Source organism: Garra rufa, chromosome 9 (assembly GCF_049309525.1).
Source record: "Garra rufa chromosome 9, GarRuf1.0, whole genome shotgun sequence".
In the NCBI taxonomy this organism is placed as follows: domain Eukaryota; kingdom Metazoa; phylum Chordata; class Actinopteri; order Cypriniformes; family Cyprinidae; genus Garra; species Garra rufa.
This window is the reverse complement of record NC_133369.1, coordinates 10,985,147-11,005,099: the sequence shown is the minus strand read 5'-3', so window position 1 is coordinate 11,005,099 and position 19,953 is coordinate 10,985,147. Positions and strand designations below refer to the sequence as shown.

The 19,953-nt window shown below is 34.6% G+C and overlaps 4 protein-coding genes across 4 annotated transcripts in view; 2 read left to right on the top strand and 2 right to left on the bottom strand.

Annotated features, from left to right (window-relative positions):
* The window catches only part of LOC141342329 (ATPase family AAA domain-containing protein 2-like), a 21,121-nt gene extending 19,380 nt beyond the window's left edge, over positions 1-1,741 (bottom strand). The window contains exons 1-4 of the mRNA XM_073846758.1: positions 1,469-1,741; positions 839-972; positions 671-723; positions 2-152 (exon numbers count right to left, since the gene is read on the bottom strand). Of these exons, the coding sequence (XP_073702859.1) occupies positions 2-152; positions 671-723; positions 839-972; positions 1,469-1,606 (476 nt within the window). The 5' untranslated portion in view covers positions 1,607-1,741. The remainder of the gene's footprint in view (position 1; positions 153-670; positions 724-838; positions 973-1,468) is intronic.
* A 2,236-nt stretch (positions 1,742-3,977) lies between these two features.
* psma2a (proteasome 20S subunit alpha 2a) lies at positions 3,978-10,233 on the bottom strand. Its single transcript, XM_073847063.1, has 8 exons — positions 10,170-10,233; positions 9,410-9,486; positions 9,123-9,255; positions 5,176-5,298; positions 4,933-5,014; positions 4,775-4,848; positions 4,631-4,688; positions 3,978-4,266 (listed from the first exon to the last, which is right to left on the bottom strand). Exons 1-8 carry the CDS (start codon positions 10,208-10,210, stop codon positions 4,150-4,152), a joined length of 705 nt encoding a protein of 234 aa, XP_073703164.1. The 5' UTR covers positions 10,211-10,233; the 3' UTR covers positions 3,978-4,149.
* A 276-nt stretch (positions 10,234-10,509) lies between these two features.
* mrpl32 (mitochondrial ribosomal protein L32) lies at positions 10,510-12,626 on the top strand. The gene is made up of 3 exons (XM_073847908.1): positions 10,510-10,674; positions 12,027-12,208; positions 12,329-12,626. Exons 1-3 carry the CDS (start codon positions 10,584-10,586, stop codon positions 12,578-12,580), a joined length of 525 nt encoding a protein of 174 aa, XP_073704009.1. The 5' UTR covers positions 10,510-10,583; the 3' UTR covers positions 12,581-12,626.
* Positions 12,627-15,184: 2,558 nt separating this feature from the next.
* ccdc127a (coiled-coil domain containing 127a) lies at positions 15,185-19,870 on the top strand. Its single transcript, XM_073847157.1, has 3 exons — positions 15,185-15,247; positions 15,597-15,723; positions 18,811-19,870. Exons 2-3 carry the CDS (start codon positions 15,606-15,608, stop codon positions 19,500-19,502), a joined length of 810 nt encoding a protein of 269 aa, XP_073703258.1. The 5' UTR covers positions 15,185-15,247; positions 15,597-15,605; the 3' UTR covers positions 19,503-19,870.
* The last annotated feature ends 83 nt before the right edge of the window (positions 19,871-19,953 follow it).

Genomic DNA, 19,953 nt, shown 5'->3' with positions numbered 1-19,953 from the left:
CTTTGTAATGAGCCTGTCATAGAGGACCGATTGGTTCCTGGTGTCAAGCTTATATCGTGTGATTCTGGAGCTACGTCTCACGGCACTGTCTTCTTCTCGCCTTTGAATCCGAGCACGGAGGTTGTGAGAAGTGGGAGTTGACTCCATCTCATCTGAAAAAAGAAATGGAATTGTTTTTAGTAAGCTGAGAATCAACAAAACTCCTATCTGAGTTTATCAAATGTGACCCTGGACCACAAAACAAGTCATAAGTCGGGAATATTTGTAGCAACAGACAATAATACATTGTATTGGTCAAAATTATTTTTTTTCTTTTAAGCTAAAAATCATTAGGATATTAAGTAAGTATCATGTTCAATGAAGATATTTATAACATTTCCTACTGTAAATGTATAAAAACTTAATTTTTGATTAGTAATATGAATTGCTAAGATCTTTATTTGGACAACTTTACAGATGATTTTCTCAATATTTAGAATTTTTTGCACCCTCAGATTCCAGATGTTCAAATAGTTGTAGCGTGGCCAAAATTGTCCTATCCTAACAAACCTTACATCAATGGAAAGCTCTGTAAATGAAATAGAATTTCAATGGAAATGTATGTCTTTCAAATCATTGACCCTTATGACTGGTTTTGTGGATCAGGGTCACAATACTCTGAGGTGCCCACCTGTGTGCTCATCTGCTGATCTCTCCCCCTCTGCCTGAAATCTTGGAGATTTTCTACAAATAAATACATAACAGGATATACAGGTTATATATCTAATAAACACAGCATAAAATATCATAAGTGATTAAGGCAAATATATGAGGAAATACGAAACCATGACACTCCCACCTCAAATGCTTCCCAATTTTCTCATCTTTAGGAGGAGATTTGCTGGTTTGTCCATTCATATCAGCAAATGTGATGTGTCTTCCTCTCTGAGCTCTGCTACTCAAGTTGTTTTCCTCCTTTACAGTCAAAAATCCCTAAACGTTTATCATATGCAAACATCACAACAGTGTCTGACAAGCTACACTCTATATAAAACTATTTTAAACAGCATTTCTTCTAACTATATTTACAGGCCCACACATTATGTAGAATATGACACGGATTTTATGTAAGGTTGTATTTCAAAAGCATCACAACACATATGCAGGTGATTCAGATAGTAACTGTATATATTATGCACTGCTTAACAGTGAGACAATAAAATGTAATTGTTATTCTGACTTGCCATCTACAGAAATGCAAATCGCATTAATGAATCATAAAATTATTAACAGAGTATATCCGATGTAACATCGCTCAACTTATTTTTGTTCTGCAAAAGTAAACATGTTGCGCGCTCATGCAGTTCACTCAGGCATCTCGCGCTCTTTTAACCGCCAACTTTGGGTTTGCTAAAGCGAATGTTTTAACTGTATGTAAACAAAAAATGACTAAAATATTAGAACTTGTAAAGAATAGTTATTAACTCACATTAGCCGGACTGTCCTCGGCGCTTGTTAAACTGTCATCATGGGCCTTTTTTAGCCGCGCGGACTTTCGCTGAGGCGGGTTCAGAGAGAGAAACTCCGAACTCGAGTCCATATCACCGTTACTGCGTAACATCACCATCTTTAACGAGCCTTATAAGACCCTCAGACCCTTGGCTGTCAAACTCACCTCAAAAGTTTTTTGTTAAGATTTTAATGCGTCTGGTACTTAGAACGATAACACATCGTTTTGAAAACGCACTCCGCTCCTCCTTGATTTCTGGCGCCACAAACGTCACTTTCAGTCAAATGACACAACACATAATACAAGTGTGCTGGCGAGACAGAAACTAGAGCCGTTAAAGCGAATCTCCACCCTAAAAACAAGTTTCTTGTTTTAAATATATACGTGTTGTTCAAATAAATATGGTTGAACTATAAAACAGAAGTCGCTGGATCTTTCACTGACAACAACTTAAGAGGATTTTATCCGATTTGGCGTAGGAATACTAGCGGAAAGGAGTACCGGCTCATTTTTGGCGCGCCGTAAGTGACGCGGCGCTCAAGATTCTGATTGGTTAATGCAGGCCAAACCTCCTCATGAGCTTGTTTTTGGACGATTAGACACACAAGAAAGACATATTGAATGATATATATTACTGGTCAAGAGTTTTTAACAGTGGCGGCTACTGGTCTGTCAAATAGGGGAAGCTCATTTTCGGCCTACATCATAAAATTGTCTATTTATTTAAAAGTAAATTCTGCCCTACGTTCCTTTTCAAGAAAATGGTCTGTGACCCTGTCGTACCAACTAGCCTACTATATGAATGAATGAATGAACGATCTAAAAAAAAAAAAACTCTGTAAAAGTGAAACAAGGAATGTGGTGTATAATTGTGTGAAATGTATGATGAAAATCAAGCAATTTCGCCAAGCAAATATAAAGAAATAGGTTGCAGCAGTTTTTATTTCGACTGAACTTGAGAAATCCACGATGGGACTGAGCGCGAATAGCTTCAGTGATTCCTTATAGTACAAAATCGCTGTCAGTCAAAAGGAGATGGAATCTTTCGACAGACCCTCCAATCATCACGCAGAAGCTCAGCGTCCAGGCCAGCCCACTCCTCATTCACCCCCAGAGACGCTGAGCGTCCGTGGGCGGGACATAATCGCAGCGTTTATCCAATGACCGTCTAGTTTCAAAGCACTGAAAAAAAACGTTCAAAGCAGCCCCATTGAAGTCAATGGACGCTGAGCTTCAATGGGGAAATGCACTGTGACGCTACGGGAATGTATGAGAAGAAAATCAAGTCAGCCGACCTGCTATGTCTAACTGATTCTGAACGAACTCGTCTTTGAGATGAACGTTTTCTAACGCATTTTTAGTCAATAAAATATTAATACAATAGTACGTAATTTGACCATTAATTTTGTGACATTATAGGGGAAGCTGAGCTTCCCTTGCAGTCTTAAAGAAATCGCCACTGGTTTTTAAACAGTAAGATTGTTTATGTTTTTTAAAGAATTGTCTTCTGATTACTAAGCCTGCATTTGCTTGATCCAAAATACAGCAAAAGCAGTAATATTGTTAAATATTTTTATTACTTAAAATAGCTGTTTTCTATTTGAATATATTTCAAAATAAATAATTTATTTACTTGATCAAAACAAATTTTTCTGCATCATAACTCTAGTCTTTAGTGCCACATGAACCTTCAGAAATCATTCTAATATGCTGATTTGTTGTTCAAGAAACAATTTTTATTATTATTATGAATATTTAAAACAGTTGAGTACATTTTTTCAGGATTCTTTGATAAATAGTAAGATCCAAAGATCAGCACTTATCTGAAAAAAATAAGCTTTTGTAACATTATAAACTATACGATTCAAAAGCTTGGAGTCAGTATTATTTTTTATTTTTTGAGGGAAAGAAATGATAGAAATTAATACTTTTATTTAGCAAGAATGTTTTAAAATTGGTCAAAAGTGATGATAAAGACATTTATAATCTTACAAAAGATTTCTATATCAGATAAATGCTGTTCTTCTGAACTTTCTATTCATCAAAGAAACCTAAAAAATGTTTTACTCATCTGTTTTCAACATAATAATGTTTTTTGATCAAATCAGCATATAAGAATGCTTTCTGAAGGATCATGTGACACTGAAGACTGGAGTAATGATGCTAATATTTCAGCTATGCAATCACAGGACTAACTTACATTTTAAAATATATTCAAATAGAAAACAGTTAATCTAAATTATTCCAAATTTTTTGCTGTACTTTGGATCAAATAAATGCAGGCTTGGTGAGCAAAAGAGATTTCTTTAGAAAAACATCAAAAATCTTGCGGTTTAAAAACTTTTGACTGGTAGTGTACATTTATTTTTTAACTTTAACTTCAGATTAAAGTTGTGAAATAAAACCAAAAGAGTATCCTCAGTTACAAATTTTATACAGTTTGCTCAAATCTAAAACGCGGCACAACAAAACAAATCAAAACAGTCAAAAGGATTTCAAAAGACTTGTTTATTTTTTTCCTTCAGTAAGAAAGAAAAGCAAAATAGAAACAATACACCTTTCACTTATTTCCCTGCCTTTACATTGCTCACACTCATGAATAAGTAGTAATGAAGTTGTACTAATGAAGACAACACAACCAGTGCTCAATCTACGACGATTTAAGCAATGGCGGCTAGATAGTCTTTCACCTCCGCTGGGGTCAGTCGCCTAAATCCTGCTTCATTGCAGATTCCCACCTCAATGTTGTCTTCAGTCATCTGCCCTTCAAAGCTTTCCTGTAACAAAAGTAGTCACATACAACTTTGACATTTATCACATGCAAATAGCATCTAAAATAAATATTTAGCAAGTGAATTTGAGGCTATGGCAAGTAAATATAATGTCACGCTTTGTGACAGTTACAGTTTCAGTGAGACATTGACTTCAGGTTGTTTGTCACAAATGCACAATGAAAAACAGCTAGATAAAGACATTTAATTGCTATTAGGAAACTATTTTTAATAATGTGACAGACAGTTTCAACTATTTTAAGACGGGAGTTAATCTTTGATCTTGTATAAAAAATAATAATGATGTTTAATGACTGCAATTAACAGACCTTTAGCAAATGTGGCTGGGTTTTTAAAAAAAATGTATTACCTTAAGTGTCAGAATAGCAGTGTGAATCGCATCTTCCAGTTCCAGATCCTCATTGTATCTAAAACAGGAAAAAGAAACAAATGAGACTTTGTATTTTCAGGAAGACTAAAAAGGTCTTATGCTTTCAGTTATTAAATTTTGTACCTTTTTTCAAGGAATGTTTTCCCGTTCACATAGTTCTTCCCCATCGCTGTGGCTTTCCATGCAAAGTATGCTCCCTTAAACAGGTCAAAATCCATTTTATTTTTCTAATACAGTGCAATAAATAGAATAAAATTATAATACCAAAGTGAATAGCATACTGAGGGGTCAGACTGGAAAAGGTATGGACGGTCTTCATCCCAGCCAGCAATCAAGAGTGACACGCCAAATGGCCGAACACCTCTGTTTCAAAACAATAACATGACACAAAATCTGCAGGTTATGACACTGTCAATGTAGTAGATGCATGCTGTTTTAAATTTTGTAAAACAGCTTTGTGTATGGAGTAGCTTCCAGAAGAATTGTAACAGTGGTAAACTGTGCAATGGAGATATGACACATACCCTGATTGTGTGTACTCCTGCATAACAGAAGCCACCCTCTGAACAAGCTGGCCTGTAGGAATCGGCTCCTGATAGACCAGAAAGTACTGCTGAGCCAGCTTTCGTGCTCTTCGCACCAGCACCCTGCAGATATGATTAAAACCCATTTCAAGAAAACTCCTACTGAGCATCTTACCTTTACCATATAATCCCACTCTTCTATTATAAGTACAACAATATGGAAAATCAGACATTTAATGGAATAGTTAACAGAACTGAAAATGGACTCAGACACAAGACATTCAAGATGCAGATCAGATTGTTTCTTTATTGGAAGAGATTCAGAGAAATTGAGCATTACTTCATTTGCTAACCAAAGGATTCTCTGTGGTGAATGGGTGCCGTCAGAATGAGTCCAAACAGCCAATACAAACTTTAACTAACATCTTGTGAAGCAAAAAGTTGCATGTTTATAATAAACAAAACTATTAAGATGTTTTTAACCTCAAACTGTTGTTTTCGGGTAAAATACATAAACCATAATATTGCTTTCTTCAGTAGAAAAGTCATCTCGTCTGAATCAGGAGAGAAAAATGCACAGATCAAGCACTGTTCACAAGCGAAAACAGTCTAAAACAGCATTTTAAATGTGAGAGGACAACAGTGGATGGACTTATTCACTAGAGGAAACGTTATTATGGATTATGGATTTTGGCTAGAAGCAACGGTTTAAAGTTAAAACACCTTAAAGGATTAGTTCACTTTCATAACAACAATGCACAGATAATGTACTCACCCCCTTGTCATCCAAGATGTTCATGTCTTTCTTTCCTCAGTCGTAAAGAAATTATGTTTTTTTTGAGGAAAACATTTCAGGATTTTTCTCTTTATAATGAATATGGATGGCGCCCCGAAGTTTGAACTTCCGAAATGCAGTTTAAATGCACTTTAAATGCAGCTTCAAAAGGCTCTAAACGATCCCAGCCGAGGAGGAAGGGTCTTATCTAACGAAACGACTGGTTATTTTCGAAATCAATTGACAATTTATATACTTTTTAACCTCAAATGCTCGTCTTGTCTCGTCTCTGCGCAGTGAATGTGTAGTCAGTAGAATCCAGGTCAATGCGGTTAGGGGATGTTGAAAAACTCCCATCTCGTTTATGTCTTCAATGTCAAAATCGTCCTACAATGCTGTTTTTACCTTTTTTTTTTGTAAAGGGCGTTTGAGTTTCTTTGTATGTTCACTTTGTAAACACTATGTCTGTACTTTTGCAGCGATCTAAGGCGATTTTGATGTTAGGGAAGAAAACGAGATGGGAGTTTTTAGACATACCCTAACTGTATTTACCTGAATCACACAGACTTCGCATGTGCTGCGCAGAGATGAGACAAGATGAGCATTTGAGGTTAAAAAGTATATAAATTGTCAATTTGTTTAAAAAATAACCAATCGTTTCGCTAGATAAGACCCTTCCTCCTCGACTGGGATCGTTTAGAGCAGGGATTCTCAACCGGTGGGCCTCAGTGATCCTCCAGGTGGGCCGCGAGATGGCTTAAAATTAATTTAAATATTGTTCTAAAATGAGCAAAGCACGCCTCTTTCGTGTTCTGTGATGGATTGCTTTGGACTCGGCGCAGCAAGCCTCATCGTACTGTTAAATACAGACTGAACGGCGGCTCAAAACTTCTAACTTATGCACGCAAGCGTCATTAGATACCTGCAAGGGACCAGAATATGTGAGCGGAGTCGAGCGGCAATATTTTTCCCTCCGCGCTCCGTGCATTTAATAGCCTAATCACTCCTCTCCGGGTTCCGCTCCCGCTCCACTCCTCGCTCACTGATATCAGAAACACCGCTCCGCGTCAAAAAAAAAAAAAAATTCAGTATGTTTGAAATATAACAGTCATGTTCATAACATATATTAAAACACAAAAAATAAATAAAATATCAAGAGAGTTTGGAACACTACTGTGCAAACTATGTTCCTACCACATGCCAAACTAATAACACTGTCAGCATTAAAAGAGTATAATTTCTGCTTTTTGCAGTGCAAAGTTTGTAATGAAAATACGTTTTCATCGTAGTTATTTCTGCTCATTCGAAATCAGATTCCTTTACATTTGTTTCAATGCATTGCTTGTGAATAAGTGTTGTTCACCTAAAAATATTCAGTATCTAGAAGGAACAAACTAATTCCTTTTGAACTATAATTTACCGCTCATGTCTACTGCCGTCATCATAACCTTCACATTCTTTCTGATTTGCGTGATCCATCTCTATCAAGCTAGGTAAATATGTTTAACATGTGAATTCTTGCTTAATATGCAGTAATATTACGGACAGTGGCGTGAATTGTTCTCATGATGGAGCGGTGGTGGAGCACGCAAAAACCACGACGCTCTGACTTTTCAAAAATCCGCTCCTCCCTCCATTCAGAATCACACCGCTTCACTCCGCGCTCCGCTCACATACTCTTCAAGGGACGGATTTTTTTGTCCCGCGCCCGCCGGCTCCCGCAGAAAGCAATGTATGTTATTTCGTCCCGCTCCGCCGCGACATTCGTGTTTTGTCCCCCACTCACGCCAGCAAAAGCCCGCATAAAAGTAACCTATACCCCGTGGGGAAACAGGTCTCTACTTCATCTCTTGGCTGCATGAAACAAACCCTTGCGCTAATTTGAAGGTAAAGACGATCAGAGTAATGGTAACGGACTTGCGTGTAATGTATGACACATCGGAGTCTAGGCACGCTATTCCGCTATCAGTCCGCTATTGATTCACAAACTAGTCATGCTTTCGGTGCTCTGATCCTTATATCTTTGCGTGAAATTTCAAAATATTTGCATAGTTGTCAAAATGAATGTCTTGTGAGTGTTTTATAATGAAGGCTCACCCATAGAGGTGGATCTTGTAAGGCTCAGTGGTGTTTATGCACATATAAGCACCAGCATCAACAGATTCAGAATGGATTTGCTGTATTTTTCATTTGTATATTTTATAATGGATACAAACAGTAGATATTCTGTCAATCCAGTTCAAATGGACAGGTTTAGTGAGTGGAATCTTGGCATCTCCCTGTTGTTCTGTTTGGCAGGTTCACTTACTTATAATAAAAAGTACTCTGAAGTTGTAAAGAATGTCTGAATTAAAGAATTCAGGAGCTTTAAACCTGTATGTATATTTATGTTAAAAAGTTAGAACTGAATAGAGGGTTTCCTTTTAAATTCAGCTTTAATTTAAAGTTTGTTTGTTTGAGTTTTTTTATAACATGCAGTAGAAGAATAAGGCAAAACAAAAGTTTTGGTTATTAAAAAAAGGTTTAAAAAAATGAAATGAGGAAATGTCAGGCATAGGAGGGCCTTGCAAAATTGACCCGAGAAGGAGGTGGGCCCCGGCGCAAAAAAGGTTGAGAACCCCTGGTTTAGAGCCATCTGAAGCTGCATTTAAAGTGCATTTCGGAAGTTCAAACTTCGGGGCGCCATCCATATCCATTATAAAGAGAGCAATCCTGAAATGTTTTCCTCAAAAAAAAAACATAATTTCTTTACGACTGAGGAAAGAAAGACATGAACATCTTGGATGACAAGGGGGTGAGTACATTATCTGTGCATTGTTGTTATGAAAGTGAACTAATCCTTTAATAATGGAAGTGTTTCCTACATACATGCAGCTTTTCGCTTCACAAAACATTTTTTGATGGACTGGAGTGGGGTGGATTATAGTGATGTTTTTAATCAGCTGTTCGGACTCTCATTCTGATGGCACCCATTCACTGGAGAAGATCCACTGGTGGTCAAGTGATGTAATGCTAGATTTCAAATCAGTTCTGATGAAGAAACAAACTCATCTACATCTTGGATGACTTCAGGGTGAGTACACTTCTATTTTTTGGATGAACTGTTAACATTAAATATTCAATCTACATTTTTCAACTACATTTTTTTACAAGACAGTTTCCAAATCAGTACCTGTAGTCTGGACCCATGCCACTGTAGACCATACCGATGTGTTTGGTTATAGGCTCTACTTTGTGAACACTTTGCTCATCATACAGTATAGATTTTTGCTTCTTTTCTGTAGCCAGAACAACACCATTCGAAGCTGTGAACAAGAAATGAGGATGAAATAATTAATAATTAATTTAAAGTGACTTACTATCTAGACACAGTTAAGAAAGCTCTTAATAAGCACATGCTGAAACCATAGTTTTATAATAATGCAAAGTTAAAACACATAATAAAAAAACATTACTAACCTTTTATTCCAACTGAAGGAGCACCAGCTGCTACAGCTGCCAGAGCATACTCAATCTGGACCAACTTCCCTGAAGGGCTGAACATACAAAAATAAGAAAATGTTGTTGTGATTGTAAATATCAGTGTATTTCGAAATCATAATAATAAATAAAAAATGAAATAAAAAATAAAAATGTGCTATGCTAAAATATATATAAAAAGCTTTGTGTTGCATTCAAAATATACAAATGAGCCACAATCTTATTAAGTGTGCACACATGCATATTACATAAAAATCCTACAAATGTCATACTTTCATACTGTAGCCAAACTAAAATTCTGTTTTAGTTATACTTTATTAAAACAACTAAACAAACAGTACTTATACTCATGAATTGTATGTTTACTTATGTGCATTCAGGAGTTATATGCAAGAACAGCTTCTCATCATACACTGAAAGTGAAAGTAAAATCAACAAGTTCCAATCACAAAGAAAAAACTGAGCCCAGTCTGTCTTTAAACACTCATGAGAGTGTTGAATTTGTTGCTCTGGGATTCATGATGTGTTTAGTTCACTCTGCACATAAATGTTGATGCACATGAATGAAAGAAGCACTGCATCACAAACACAGTGACTCTGCATCATCGCCCGGATAATGATATAACGCCTCTTATTGACGGAACGCTCTCCATAACCCGAGCTTCGCGATTCGCTAAAAACACACACTCATTTGATCCTTATAAACACTTGGATATAACAAAATGATGATGTTTATTACCTGAAAGTGGTGAGGGAGAAACTGTACCCTCTTTCTGCCATGGCTGTGTCTGACTGATGGGGAAGTGACGTCACGCGCTTAATTGCTCTGATTGGTTGAACGATTTAAATGAATTGTGGGTATTGCAGCCCAGGATAAGTTTAAAATAACGTTAGATGTTACGTTTTAATTTGACCTCTCACTAATTAAAACCATGTAATGATATAACATATTTGTTGGTTAAATGTTTTGTTTTGAACATATTTTGCCCTCACCTGTTCAGAATGAAGTAGAATTTTTTTAACGTTGTACTACAAATCCCACAATGCACGGGTGTAGAACACCGCGCATGCGCAGTAGGTCTTTCTGAGCGGTGACCGTGAGGATGTTAGGTCTGTACATGCTGTATTAAACTGGAATAAAATACAGCACGTAATGTCGTTATCAGGTTTACTTCAGTTTGTCGGACGTTCTCTGCAGCGCCTCGAACTCCGTTTAGCGCAAGCAGCGGGATTTGACAGCTTGGGTGAGTGCATTTACTGTAATGTCATGTGTTACACTCTCCTCCACTCATGTCTTAAATACACTTAAATCACACTTATACTTAATTTAAGGCCTTTCACATTTTTTTCCTGCTGATTGACCATTCCTTTATGATATTAAATATAGAGCTTGTTTTGAAAGTCATTATTTCTGGTAAGCCAAGGACTCAAGAAGACGCATGGCAATCTGTTGTGTTTTTAAGGGGAAGTACAGGTCGAAAAGGGCAAAAAAACATTTTAATCTGAATAAAATTTTGTTGATATATATATACTTAATTTATCAGACTAATTAGGCCCCATGTTATTGAAAATATATGAAATATTTTTTTTATTTTTATTTTACTGCAAAATGTGAATGGATAAGTATCAGCTTTTCATATTATTATTATTAATTTTTTAAAATTACTTAAATTTATATTTCAAAATATTTATACCACTTTGAAATCGAATTTATCGCTCATTTATATAAAATATAAATAAATAAATGTAGAGTGACTGGGGTAAAGTACACTACCAGTCAAAATGTTTTTAAAGAATTATCTTCTACTCACCAAGCTTGTATTTATTTTATCCAAAATACAGCAAACACAGTAGTACTTTTACTATATTTTTACTATGTAAAATAACAGCTTTCTATTTCAATATATTTTAAAATGTAATTTATTCCTGTGATCAAAGCTAAATTTTCAGCATCATTACTCCAGTCTGTCACATGATCTTTTGGAAATCATTCTAACATGTTGATTTGCTGTTCAAAAAACATTTTTATTATTATTAACAATACTTAAAAGAGTCAAGTACTTTTTTTCAGGATTCTTTGATGAATAGAGAGATCCAAAGATCTAAATTTATCTGAAATAAAAAGATAAGAAATTATAGAAATAATACTTTTATTTAGCAAGGATGCTTTAAATTGACAAAGTACTGATAAAGACATTGTAACGTTACAAAAGATTTCTATTTCAGATTATATTCATCATAAAAACCTGACCAAATTCTACTCAGCAGTTTTTTAACATAATAATAATAATAAATGTTTTTTGAGCAGCAAATCAGAATATTAGAATGATTTTTGAAGGGTCATGTGACTGGAGTAATGATGCTAAAAATGTATCGTTGAAATCACAGTAATAAATTAAATTTTAAAATGTATTCAAATAGAAAACTGTTATTCTAAATAGTAAAAATATCTCACAATTGTTCTGTTTTTGCTGTACTTTTGATCAAAATCTTACTGTTCAAAAACTTTTGACTAGTAAGGTATATTTAAAATGCTACGGTGTAATTTAAGTTTGATTATTATTTCATCAATCTATCACATAAAACTTTTCTTCAGGTCCAGCTCTGGCAGTAAATGGTCCCCAGATTCTTCCTCAATCCCATCACAGCAGCAATGAAGAAAACTCTGAGCCCAGTTTCTTGGACAGCATCTTTTGGATGGCAGCTCCTAAAAAGAGAAGAACCATTGAAATCAATCGCTGCAGAAGACGACACCCAAATAAACTGATTAAAGTCCAGGTACAAACGCACTGGTACCTTGGTCTCTAACTATAGCATTATACAAAATAACTTTCAAACTAAGAACTTTCAATGTAATGCTGTGTTATAGTAAACAGCAATTTATCCTTTTTTTCCCAGTACAACATTGAGCCGTGTCCAGAGTGTGGCAACATGAAACTGAAGCATACTCTGTGTGGATTCTGCTATGAAAAGGTCAGGAAGGAGACGGGGATGATACGCAAACAAATCTCCATCATGGAAGGCAGACCTCTCAACACTCCTGCTGTAGAGTCTGTTGTTTTGTACGAAAATGAAACACCCTCTGAAGCAGATAAGGACAAGAGAATAGTAGAGCGCAACAGGAAACGCCCTTACTGGTTTAACATGTAACTGCAGTAAAATAAAGACTTTTGTTAATAAAGATTCATGAACTAAACAGATCAGTTATAATTTTTTTTAAATCCTTGTTTGTTGTCTGATAACAGGCCTTTGTTCATGTAATGTTTTAGTTGATGTCAAAAGCTTACATCAACATGCAGAATCTGCAAAATGTTAATTAAAATGCATACAAAATGCATGCTATTTTTTTTAGTAGGCTACTGACCTGAATAAGATATTACACATAAGAGACTTTTACATATAGAGAGAAAATAACTGAATCTATATATCTATATCTATATATATATATATATATATATATATATATATATATATATATATATATATATATATAAATAAATATATATATAAAAGTTTACATACATTTTATTATTAATACTGTGTCGTTACCTTATGATCCACAGCTGTTTTTGTTTAATGATAGTTGTTCATGAGTCCCATGTTGATCCTGAACAGTTAAACTGCCCGCTGTTCTTCAGAAAAATCCTTCAGGTCACACAAATTTTTGGTTTTTCAGCAGTTTTGTGTATTTGAACCCTTTCCAACGATTTTGAGATCCATCTTTTCACACTGAGGACAACTGAGGGACTCATATGCAACTATTACAGAAGGTTCAAACGCTCACTGATGCTTCAGAAATAAACACAATGCATTAAGAACTTGAAGATGAGGATAAATTTAACTTAACTTGTTATCTGGGGAACATGTAAATATCTTCTGTAGCTTCTGAAGGCCAGTACACAGAAAAAAATATATTTATGCAAAATAAGAAAAATACATACATTCATATTCCATTCAAAAGTGTACACCCCTGGCTCTTAATGCATCGTTTTTTTTTTTCTGGAGCATCAGTGAGCATTTGAACCTTTTGTAATAGTTGCAAATGACTCCCTCAGTTGTCAAAATCATACAGTAATTGTTGGAAAGGGTTCAAATACACAAAAAAGCTGCAAAACCAACGGATTTATGGGACCTGAAGGATTTTTCTGAACTTTCAATGTACTGCTGTGTAGGTTTTTTCTAAAGAAAAGCAGGCAGTTTAACTGTTCAGAACAAACAAGGGACTCACAAACAACTATCACTAACCAAAAAAAACAGCTGTGTATAATTTAGGTAACAATACAGTATCAAGAATCAAGTAGCACATAGTCTATTGTCCACAATATTATATAACATTTAGGATAAATATGAAATACTGTATCATATTGTGAAAAGTAAGGGTTAACATGGATAATTAGAAGATCAATACTATCTTAAGTCATTATCATATACCTATTGTGGAGGGTTTTGTGGTCAAACAGTAAAGGGTTGAAGGTAAAGTTAAAATAATTTAATACCAACCCAATGTGAAGCAGACTGGAAGATTATCAGTGCATGGGTATCAAAGTCACATGACAATGTAAACAATGTTTCCATTATCCTGTTTCTGTTTCATATCAAAACACCATTCTTGTAACTGATAATCATTTATGCATATTGTACACCATTGTAGATGCAATGTTATATTAAAAAAAAAAAATACTATAGTACATCAGTTTTTCTTAATATGTGACCCTGGCACAAAACCAGTCCTAAGGGTCCATTTTTAGAAATTAAAGATTAAAGAATCTTAAAGATGAATAAATAAGCTTAGGTTAATGTTGTTGGGATATTTGGTTGAGATACAACTATTTGAAAATCTGGAATCTGAGGGTAAAAAAAAAAGTAAACATTGAGAAAATCGCTTATAAAGTTGTCTGAATGAAATTCTTAGCAATGCATATTACTAATGAATTTTTATATATATATATTTAAGGCAGAAAATGATCAGTATCTTCGTGGAACATGATATCTACTTAATATCCTAATAATTTTTGTCATAAAAGAAAAATCAATAATTTTTCGAGTTTTCTTGTATGACAAAAATCGTCAGGAAATTAAGTAAAGATCATGTTCCATGAAGATTTTTTTTAAAATTCCTACTGTGAATGTATCAAAATGTAATTTTTGATTAGCAATATGCATTGTTAAGAACTTAATCTGGACAACTTTAAAGGTGATTTTCTCAGTATTTTGATTTTTTTGCACCCTCAGAATCAGATTCCAGATTTTCAAATATACGTTTCTCTGCCAAATATTGTCCTATCCTAACAAACAATATATCAATAGAAAGCTTATTTATTGAGCTATCATATGATGTATACCTCTCAGTTTTGTAAAATTTAACCTTATGAGTGGTTTTGTGGTCCAGGGTCACATATTACGCACAACTAAAAGATCTCACTGTAATTAAAAAGAACTCCGACCTCTTCTATCTATCAGTTTGCGCATCTCCCTCGCAGTTGCGAGGATCTAGAAACTCAAATGCGACTCTCTCAGGACTATACCAATATGGCACTGTAATTTAGGGGTGTTCAAAAAAACAAAACAACTGCATTTCTATAGTTTGTGTAAATAAAGACGTATTTATGCGCATCTAATAATAACTACATTAAAATGCAATTCATTTAAAGTCTAATTATAATGGTATAGGATGGGTTTAATATTTAGATTTTACTAATGCACGTACACGCCTCCCCTATGAAATAATAAATGGAGCGCTGGATGTTTTTAATGGAATTGCATAATCGTCCAAACTGACTGGAAGGATCTCATGCAGAAGACTTTAGATTGTTCAAGGTAAGCAAAAAAGGGAAACAGGTTTTAGCAGTCAAGTAATAAGAGATCTACATAATATTTATACGTTGTTAAATAAATGTGTTTCAGTTTAAATGCACCTGCTGGAGAAATCCACATCTATGCAGAGTGTTGTGTTGCAGGTCGTTGATGTCATGGCTTTAGAGATAGATATGAAGTTAGATAAATAGTAAAATAGATTAGTAATAAAGTCATATAGTTTAATGTGCGTTGTAGTGGTTTGTTTTATGTGTCAGGAGAGACACTTTGGCAAAATAGCACTTTACTAAGCTTGAAAAAAAGATCTTCATCCTTACACCCCATAAAGTACATTCTTTCACTTTCGCATCAGGGTTTATCCATGAACAACCTGAACGATCCTCCTAGATGGAATATTAGACCAGAGCCCGCTGGAGGAGATGACGGGGGCAGATGGAATTATGCCCTGCTGGTGCCCATGATCGGCCTGGCAGCATTTCGTAAGTGTTTTTTACATACTCTGTGTACTACATTATACTAGATAAAACACTTTATATATTTATATGTAATTAAATCTGGGTTTATAAGGGGAGTTGCACAAACAATCATTATAGTAGTGCTGTCAAACCAGGGCCGGCCCAAGCCTTCAGGGGGCCCTAAGCAGAATTTTATTTGGGGGCCCCTCTGTGCCACCAATATGACTAATTATTGTCAATCCTTTATTATTCGCACACTATAAATCTAACACACCCAATATAATTTTTTTTTTTTTGTAGCTGTGTTGCGTACATCATACCAATGTTTTTACCCTTGCTATGACCTTTAATTGTAACAGTAGCAAACCCACAGGAGTAGACAGGTGATAATTTGCACTTTAACATTCAAAGTCTTGCAGTACCATTAGGCATACTTAATGTGGTGTACTGAAAAGTAGCAAAATAAACTAGTAGACAATGCTCTTACTGTAAACACTTTAACCACTTTTTGTAACATGTAAAAAGTGCAATACAATCAACCACAAATAAAATAAGATATAAGGCTAACGTTAACCACTTTAATTTATTTTGGTCAGAAATTTTTGCAACATGTAAAAAGTGCAAAACAATCAACTACATATAAAATAAATAATAAAATATAAAGCTAACTATCAAAGAACTACAAATTAGTCAAATACAAACAGGGTATTTTTATATGAAAAGACAAACTAACTCAACTTTACATTCCACCACAATATTCCACTTTCCTTAGAATTTGTGTTTCCTTGCTTTTCTGGAGGCAAAGTCATTTATATCATGATATCGTTATGATAGCTTACTTTTATTACAAAAATGTAATCTAGGAAAGTTATTTTTACACAGAATGCAAAAACTTGAATCTCAATCAAGCCAATATGTTGTATTATAATATATTAATATTGCAAAGATTAAATTGGCGGATGTCAAATAAAACATTAACTTTCTTGTTTGCTTAATTAACTAGCCAGCTAACGTTAGCTTGCAATTTAGCCTTGTTTAGTTTATACTCTTTTTTTTTTTTTACTTACATTTATCTTGCACCAGAAAATATGTCCTTTTTTGTGACATTATTAGTTGTTTTGCTGCAGTCATATGGCTGTCATACTCCAACTGTGCATGCATCCTGCAGCAGCCAGTTAAAATAATATTGCGTTGTTTTTTTTAATTGAATAATGGATTTCATCACCAATATGATACCCACTGAAATATACATATATAAATAAAAAAATAAAAAAATAAAAAAACGATGTAATTTACTGTACTCTTGGGGGCCCTCTGGTGGCCACGGGGCCCTAAGCAGCCGCTTAGTTCGCTTATGCCTTGGGCCGGTGTTGTGCCTTTTTTCGAACCCTGCCAAATTATCACCCCCTCTAGTTGAAAGCGCTACCTGATTGCCTAATCCTAACCCCACCCTAATCCTAACCCCTCCCCCACACCTAACCCTAAACCTACCAATACTAGGGGGGGTAGTAATCTGGCGGGGGTCAGAATTCGGCACAACACCGGCTCTGTGTCAAACAATGAATCACGATTAATCGCATTCAAAATTAAAATTTTTTTGTTTACATAATATATGTGTGTGTACTGTGTAGATTTATGTGTGTATGTATATATATATATATATATATATATATATATATATATATATATATATATATATATAAACATACAGTATATATTTTGAAAATAATTACATATTTGTATTCATATAATTTATATATATTTAATATATAAACATTATTTTCTTAAATATATACATGCGTGTGTATTTATATATAAACATAAATAAATCATTTGTATTTAATAGTTTGTATTCATATAATTTATATATTTTTTGTAACTTTATTGTAAATATATATATATTATTAGTATTATTAATATTTACCCATATATAATTTATTAAAATTTTGAATCCGATTTTTTATATTTTCTTATTTTAATGTTATTTTTCTTTTTTTTCCCCCACAATTATTTTTATTTTGTGTTGATTCATGTGTTTTTTTAATGTAGGTTGTGGTGAGATGTATAATATAAAGGGTACATATAAATAAAAATTATTATTTATTTAATCATATATAATTTATTAATATTTTGAATTCTATTTTTATATCATCTTTTTATTTCAGAATTTTATTTCCTTTTGCTTTTTAAAATATTTCTATTTAGCTTTAATTTATTAGTTTTAGTCCCTTTAGCCCTACTAATTTTAGTACTTCAGCTGGTTTTATTTCAGTTAGTTGCCAAGACAACATCTGATATTTATTTCTATTTCAGCTTTATTTGAAATAAAGATTAATAGTTCTAGGTAATAATAACATTTTAATGAACAAAAATACATTTTTAATAGGTTTAGGTAACAATAACAACACAGATATAGTCAAACCAAAAATTATTCAGACACATATATTCGGGCAAATATAAAATATAAAAGTTTTATATATTTTTTACTAGTGGGTGCAGGACACTATACTTCATTTATGTAAGTGAGGATAGCAGCATAAAGTAAACTGTGATATATTATACCCACAAATTCTTCATACATTGGACTACCATTAAAACTAATAAAAATTTGGGACCAAAAATGATTCATACTTTGACCTGACCATGTTTTGCTTAAGTGTTTTTTTCTTTAATTGCTAATGCGACCTTTTTACACCACAGACTGAACAAAATTAAGCATTGCTTGGTAATTGTTCAACAAAGCATTGATAGTTGTGTAAATATTGTCATTCTAACAGTTGTCTGGATTTTTTGTTGATTGTACTCCATTACAAACCTTTCTATCAAAGTTAACTGACATTATCAAGATGATTTTTTTCTGACAGTTTAACTCTGAGTTCCTGTCATGTTTTATTACCATTTTCTAAACTATAGTGAATAAACTGTGATAATGTGAGAAATGTTGAAGGTGTCTGAATAAATTTTGGTTTGACCCTATATGATTTCTGTACATAATTTGTAATTGTAAAGCATTTTATGTGATGTTATTTTGTCATGTTTTCCTTAAATTCATTTGGTCTCTTTGCCAAAGAGATTTAACACTTCAAATGATAGTGGGTGTATTTTGAATAGGTTGGATATGGACTCGAGAATCACAGAGCCAGATCCAAGATGTGAAGAACAAGTACGACAAGGACATGGCAGCCATTACAAGAGACCTGGAGCTGAAATACAGGGAGACACTGACGGAAAACCGGCGGACGGCAGCGCACCTGGAGGTGGAGCTTGAGAAGGAACGCCAGCGCGTGCAGGGCTACAAGAAAGCGCTGATCTCTCAGAGTCAGCAGCTCATGGAGGAACGAAGGCAGCTTCAGCAGGAACGGCAGCATCTGGAGGAAGAGAAGAACCGCCTGATGCAGTCTGGAGTGGCTGGGGTGGCGCTGCGGAAAGCCCTGCAGCAAGAGGAGGACTGGCAGCGCAGGGCTCAGGCTCTGCTACAGGAACTGGAGGTGAAGCTGGTGGAGAGGCAAGAAGCTTTCTGTAGCATCCTGATACCACGGGAACAACGCATGGAGATGGAGAAGAACCTGCTGCTGAAGGTGGCTAAAGACTCGGCGGGGGCCGAGCTGAACCTAGAGGTGGATCTCAGGGACATTTTTAAGAATGACAGACACTGTGCAGATTTACTGAACATGGATAAACGCAGGAATGGGAAGTTGATGTGGCTGTATCTCAGGTACTGGCAACTCCAGGTCACCCTGCAGAAACACAAGAGGGCAGAAGAGACACTAAAAGGGACATCGCCAAACTCCAGCAGATCTTAGGAGCGTAGACCTCTATGAAAAAACAAGAAAGAATTTTCTTCCTTAAATGTTTTCCTTTGCTTGACCCCAAGACCTATTTAACAACTATTTATGATGCCAAATATTTTTGTGAAACCACTTGAGCCTTGAATCCTTGACAATCATATCAGAACATGATTGAAAATGTATGTTTTGTTAGGCAGATTTGATGTTTCTCACCTCTATTTTTCTTTTCTTTTAGTATTTTGGATCAAGTAGAAAGCAGAAGAATCAAATCCCTTCATATTTGTTGCATTACTGATGAACTTTAATGGGCCATTCATGCATTTTCAGTAATATGTACAACAGAAATTATGTGTAATAAATATTTTCTGAAAAGAAAGAATATATTACAGTTTGAGTGACTCAGGTTTATTGTTTGCTGTGATTTCATAAATACATATGAATGAGATTCAAAGTCAAAAAAGTGTTT